Source organism: Anastrepha ludens, chromosome 3 (assembly GCF_028408465.1).
Source record: "Anastrepha ludens isolate Willacy chromosome 3, idAnaLude1.1, whole genome shotgun sequence".
Classification (NCBI taxonomy): Eukaryota; Metazoa; Arthropoda; class Insecta; order Diptera; family Tephritidae; genus Anastrepha; species Anastrepha ludens.
In genome coordinates this window covers 102319108-102326009 of record NC_071499.1, presented here as the reverse complement: position 1 = coordinate 102326009, position 6902 = coordinate 102319108, and the positions used below count along the sequence as shown (strand labels likewise).

Sequence of the window (6902 nt, the reverse complement as noted above, 5' to 3'; positions counted from 1 at the left end):
AGTAGTATGTATATCCCAGGGTACAAGACAATATCAAAAATGTTAAAATTTTAACATTTTTATCATTTTAACTCAAAAATTTAACATTTTTACCATTTAACTCATTTTTTTAACTTACAGTTACTCAAAATTTTAACATTTTTTAACATTTAACTCATTTTTTTAGCTTATATTATCTCACAAAATAAACGTTTAAATTTTGATGTGGGTCGAAGAGTCCAACCCTAAATTATTGTTACTCGTAGTTAATATTTTTAAGATATTAAAGATATCTATTTTTGATGTACTAGTAATCAATATTTAGGTTGGTACAGTTAAAATTTTGTGTTGGGTCGATGTCTATTAAGTGAAAAAATGTTAAAATATTGATTACAAAATATTTAAAGTAATCTATTCAAAAAAAAAAAACAAAAAAGGATACATTTATTTTTTAAAGTACCTTTCAAAAAAAACGACGAACTCCTCAAAACAAGAGTCTTTGAGTCAGATTTGAACTTGCAACAAAATTATTGTTATAATTCCAACTGCTTAACCAACTCATCTAAACATCATATTCTGAAGTAATGTAATTACAGCTGAGTAGTATGCAAAGCAAGCAATGCTGATCTTATCAACATTGCTCACAATCTATAAATAGAATAAGCATAAGCACAAACCAAAAAAAAATGAAATACTGTTGAATACGAGTCACAAACTGCAAGATAAGCATAATATTTGATAAGCTTTTATACATCAACACATGGTTACAAGTGCAGTATGTATTTAGCGTTAGAAGAGGGTGGACGCAAAAAAAAAACAAAACAAAAAGATTTTATAACTATGGCTGGTAAGTTTTTTTTTTTGTAATTTTTTAAGTTTTTATTAATTTATTTATTTGTTTCAGAAGAAAGTATGGATTTCGATGAAAGCAAGGATGGATTTGATGAAGAAGGGGAAAAATTTTTTAAAGATCTTGAAACCTTCACCAGTTTTTGTATAGAAAAACGTATTTCTTCTTTTAATCAACTAAAAGAAAAATATATATTTGAAGGCAATGGCCTAAAATTAAAAAATGAAAAATATAAAAATTTTTTGGATAATATGTTTATGGATAAAAAAGATAAAAAAAATTATAAGAAAGATAAAAGAGAATTTGATTTCATCGATTTAAAAGAATTATTGGAATCAAAACGTGTAAACCAATCTAAACCAGTTGGTTTAGATTTTAAAATTGATAATGAATTTATACAAAATTTACAAAAAGATAGTATTGATGATAATATTACAAAATTATATAAAATTAATAAATTATTATTACAAAATAAGAAAAATACTTTTTATATAAATTGTACAATAGGATTAATTTTAGAAGAATATGCAAGAAAATTGCAATTAGAAAAAGGTTATAAAAAAATTGGTGTAAAATGTAAATATACAACTATGAAAGATATATATAAAAAATTTAAGATAAGCGAAAGCTATGCTTGTAAATTACGTTATATAGGCTTTTTGGTAACACAATACCAAAAATTGCAAAATTTAGATATAACCATTGATGGATTATATAAATATAGAAAAATATTAGATATAGTTTTTGATGAAAAAAATGAAAAATATAAAGATTTCCAAAATAACTGGATATAATAAAAAATAAAAATCTTATTCAAACAAAAATTCAAACATTTTTTTATATTGTAAAGAAAAATTCAAACATTTTTTTATATCTACCATCATTTGTTTCTTGTTCTTTATCTATTACTAAAAATCCAAACTGTTCTTTCCAACATTGAATACACATATTTTTTAAAATATCATAATCAATATCATTACAATGATCATTAAATATGTGTTTCAGATTAGTCTTATCTTGTTTAAATAAAATTATATAGTTTGCATTATCTCTTATCAATTGTTTAGGTATTTTTGAATATGTTTGACATAAATAAAAACAAGAAATGTTATTGTGTCTACCATAAGCAAAATAATTGGCAATATTATCTTGTTGTTCTGTAGAGATATCGTCAAATATTATTACAGAATATGGTTTAATATTTTCAGGTGTTGGTAGAGATTGAATTGATAAACATTTTATATCTTTAGATTCCAAATCATTTTTAACACACAATTTATTGAATTGAATTATCATATCTTCTAAAAATTTATATTTTTCTTGATAGCAAGTTTTTGAACAAATTATTATATCAGAATAATAAATCTTTGATAATATATTTAATAATACATTTGTTTTTCCGCAATTACTTGGTCCACAAATAATTGCTCTAATAATATTCGGAAATATTTCATTTAATCTTTTTATTGGTTTATGAGTATCAAAATTTTGAATAGTTAATTTAATTTTATTATCTAATTTAGTAACTTTTAAATGACCATCCATAATTTAGAATTTTAGACAAATTTTTTTAATCTATTAATATAATTAATTACATATTTATTTCAATTAATTTTTAGTTAATTTAAATTTTATAAAAATTAAAAAAAAACAAGTCAAACATGCATTACTTGATTTGTTAGTGGATTATATGAATAACTATCATCACTAATAATTAAACAGTGAATGACTGTATTTGATGGAAAATCTTCTGTCCATTTAAATTCAATTTTAATATCAATAGCAGCCTCTTTAATTACCTCATTCTGTTTAGATGTATCAATGCATATTATTGGATATTCTTTTAAAAATGTATCACAATTAACTATTGGTAAATTATTTATACTAGAACCATAATATGAATTTTTAAAATCTAGAAACATATTATATAATGTATCAAATTTATTTTGATTAATAGATAGTTGCATATCATAGTTTGGATATCTATTTGTATTTAATTTAACTACAACATTTTCTAAATTACAATGGTCAAATTTACTATTGTCTTCATAATTATTCTGATTTCTTGATGTTTGAAATGCAATAAGAAAATATCTAGGTTTAGCACTAGATGATGTTATATTCCAGGTATAAGTCTTTACAGCTGGAATTGCAGTAGTACAATAGTATCTCCAATTTCTAAAATACATTTGAAAGTTTGTATTATTTGAAATTTTTTTATTAATTTCATGATCAACTTCAACTGAAAATTTAACATGAGGCATTCTCCATATAATTTGATTAATATCAATAGAAAAAGTATGATCACTTAAACTATTATCAATAATTAAACAATTTGTATCATCATTTGATCTTATTAATTCTAATTTTTGATTAATTCTAAAAATGAAATTTTTGTAATCATCAAAAAACCCAATTAATATACATAATGGAATGCTAACAGAAAAATAACCTTTCTTATTACAAACACTACCTTTATTTACAATTTGCCAACCAGCATTATTTAATGATAAATCATTAGAAAATGATGCTAAGCCTTTAATTGTTGTTGTTATTCCAGGATTTTCAATTTTATCAATTTCAACTGAATTAATAAAATATGTAATTTTACTAAACAGATTTATTATACCATTATTCACAAAATTTATTTTATCAGGATTAAGTTTATCTAATATTTTACCATCTTTATCTTTAGCAATAATTTGACCTCTAATATTAAGTAAACTTTTTGATGGTAACGTTTTAATGTCTTGATTATTAATATTTATTTCTATTGGTCTTCCATATTCATTTAATAGTGTAGAATTAGATGGCAAATGTTCATAAAAGTCATAAGATTCGATACCTTTTTCTTCTTTCATTTATTTAACTAAAAAATATTATTAAAAATTTACTAATATGTTTTGACTAGGTCGAAACCTATGTTTAAAATAATTGTAGTCTTGTATTTAATTGTCTTATCAAATTATAAAAAAACATTATTAATAGAATAATAATTAGTACCATTGAAATGTATTCATTTTGCATTATTTTATCTATTCCATTTGAAATAATAAAATCTATTTTTGATAATTGATTATTTTTATCAAAATTGTTTTTACAATTATTCATTTAATGCAATAGAAAAAATCCTAAATATTTTTAATATTTTTTTTTTTTGTTAATCTTTTTACATTCATTTTCAATTACCTTTTTTTGTATATCTAAATATATTGCATAAAATATAAGAATTGCAATTACAATAAAAATTACAATAGAAATTAATTTTAATAAAGACGGATCCATTATGACACATCTACATCCTCCATTATATTTATTATTAGCATCAATTATGTATAACTGTGATATACAATCATTTTGATATGGAATAATATTAACACAAGTATTCATTTATTAACAATATTTTTTTTTTTTATTTCATTTTACTTACACTTTTCAATAAATCATTGAGTTTTTGTGTTGTAATTTTTTTATTTACTAGTCCAATCTTCATTGTTTTAGATTCTTCAATAGCTTTTTGTCTTTTAATAAAATTGTTCTTATATTTTTCAGCTAATGCAGCGTTTTTATTTTCAATGCTATTTATAAGGTTATTATGTTCTGATTCAAGAATATCATAATTTACTTGTAACTCATACATATCATCATTTAATTTGCCAATAATTTCTTCATAACTCATTAAACTAAATTCTAATATAGCTTTCTCATTTAATAATTCATTTACTAATATTTTATTTGATTCTGAATGTAATTCAATATTATAATCTTTAATATTTTTAACACTTTTCATAATACAAACAGCATATTCATGCCATACATGATCATTATTTTTAAGTGCATCATTTAAACATTGAACAAAACCACTTCTATTATTAAACTGAGATTTATGTTGCCTAATAAATTCTTGTGTTTGTTTAACCTCTTTTTCTATTTCTTCTTTATTTAATAGTTTTATACTAGATCCTCTTAATTTCAAGATAGGCACATCAGTATTTGTTTTAAATTCTTCAATTGTATGTATATTCGACATTTATTATAATAAAAATTTTTAATATTTTTTTATATTGAAACACTAAGAAAAATATAATTATTTTAAAAAATTTTTTTATAAATAAATTAAAATTAATAAAATGTATAAGAATATAACTAATTTATACAATCGTCCAAGCCCTTCTACTAGAACTGTTTCACCACTTGTATCACTACAAGGGAAAACAAAAAGTTTTAGAAATTCAAAAAATATTCATATTCCAAAAAATGCTAAAGAACTTAAACAAATTAGAGAAAGAAATTTAGCTATTAATTATTTAGAACAAGCTAGTACTTTAAAATTAACTAAAGTAAAATTTTGCGAACAAAATCATATTTCACGCGATTCTCTTAATAATGGACTTAAATTACTTGGTATTGAAATTATTAGCAAAAACACTAAAAATGAAGACAATTCTCGACAATTCTCGACAAAAGAAGACAATTCTCGACAATTCTCGACAAATGAATACAATTCTCGACAGACTAAATCAAATAGTTTAACAGAGGAACTTTTAAAGAATGTAACTAAAATAAATAAGAAAAATAAAAACGAATTGTCTAATATTAATAAAAAAGTTGATGATGATATTTCAAGTTTACCTTCAGTTCATGATTAATAATTATCCAAATAAATAAATAAATACATCACATTTTCTATTATAATAAATGGTGCGATATTATGGTAGTGGTATTATAAATAATCTTATAAATAATCTTCCATTTGAATTACATTCTCCAGGATATAATTATTTAGGACCTGGTACTAATCTTGAATTAAAACTTGAAAAAGATATACATCCAATTAATAAATTAGATGAAGCAGCTAAAGAACATGATATTGCATATTCTAAAAGTAACGATATAAAGAAAAGACATGAAGCTGATAAAATTTTAGAAGATAAAGCATGGTCAAGAGTTTCAGCAAAAGATGCTAGTTTATCAGAAAAAGTAAATGCATATTTAACTACTAATGCTATGAAATTTAAAAGAAAAATGGGTATGGGTTTAACAACTCACAATTCATTAACTGAAGAATTGATAAATGTTGACTCTGTTAACGGTTCACAAAGTGAACATAATACAAATGAAAATGAAATTAATTTTATTCCAAAATGTGGACGATATATTAAATATCCAATATCTCTAAATGAGGATCAACAAAAACAAGTTTATGATGCTATGAAAAATAAAACAGATATTACTATAAAATTAGAACCAATTCAATTACAAAGAACTAAAGAAAGTGTAATGAATGAAACATATTTACCATTAACTAGAAAACAAATTAATTCAATAAAAAAACATTTAGATAATAATAAAACTACTTTTAAAATTTTTATATTAAAATTATCTATGTCTCAGTTACAAAGTTTTAATAATGAAAAAATTGGCGGATTTTTACCAGCACTATTACCACTTATTCCAGCAATAGGAGCTGCAGTTACTGCAGGAACAACATTATATAGAGCATATAATGATAAAAAAACTAACGATAAATTATTAGAAGAAAAAATACGTCATAATAAAGCATTAGAAGAAAAAAATATAAAATCTGGTAATGGTATGTTACTTAAAAAATCTGGTAATGGTATGTTACTTAAAAAAAATCTGATTTTGAATTAATTCCAATTAAACCATTAAGTAATTATGATTTAAAAAAATATGCTAGAAAATTTAATATAGCAAATTTTAGAGGTGTATTCATGAAAGATAGATTACCAAAAAAGATAAAAGATATAGAATGTGGAATAATAAATTTAGATAATAATAATGGTAATGGTACACACTGGGTAGCATATAAAAAATATAATAATCATATTTTTTACTATGATTCCTTTGCTATAAATAAATTACCAATATTAATAGAAAAATATTTCAAAACTAATGAAAATACTGTAATTTTTAATAATAATATTGATCAAGAAATAAATGAAATAATTTGTGGTCATCTATGTTTAAAATTTTTACTTAATTAAATAATGCCGACTATATCATTAGATGGAAATACTTCAATAATTTCATGTAATTTTGATGAACCAAT

General features: G+C 21.8%; 1 protein-coding gene across 1 annotated transcript; it reads left to right on the top strand.

Annotated features, from left to right (window-relative positions):
- The first annotated feature begins 336 nt into the window (after window positions 1-336).
- On the top strand, window positions 337-1745 carry LOC128856656 (uncharacterized). Its single transcript, XM_054091969.1, has 2 exons — window positions 337-826; window positions 884-1745. The coding sequence occupies exons 1-2, from the start codon at window positions 757-759 to the stop codon at window positions 1621-1623; spliced, it is 810 nt and encodes a 269-aa protein (XP_053947944.1). The 5' UTR covers window positions 337-756; the 3' UTR covers window positions 1624-1745.
- The last annotated feature ends 5157 nt before the right edge of the window (window positions 1746-6902 follow it).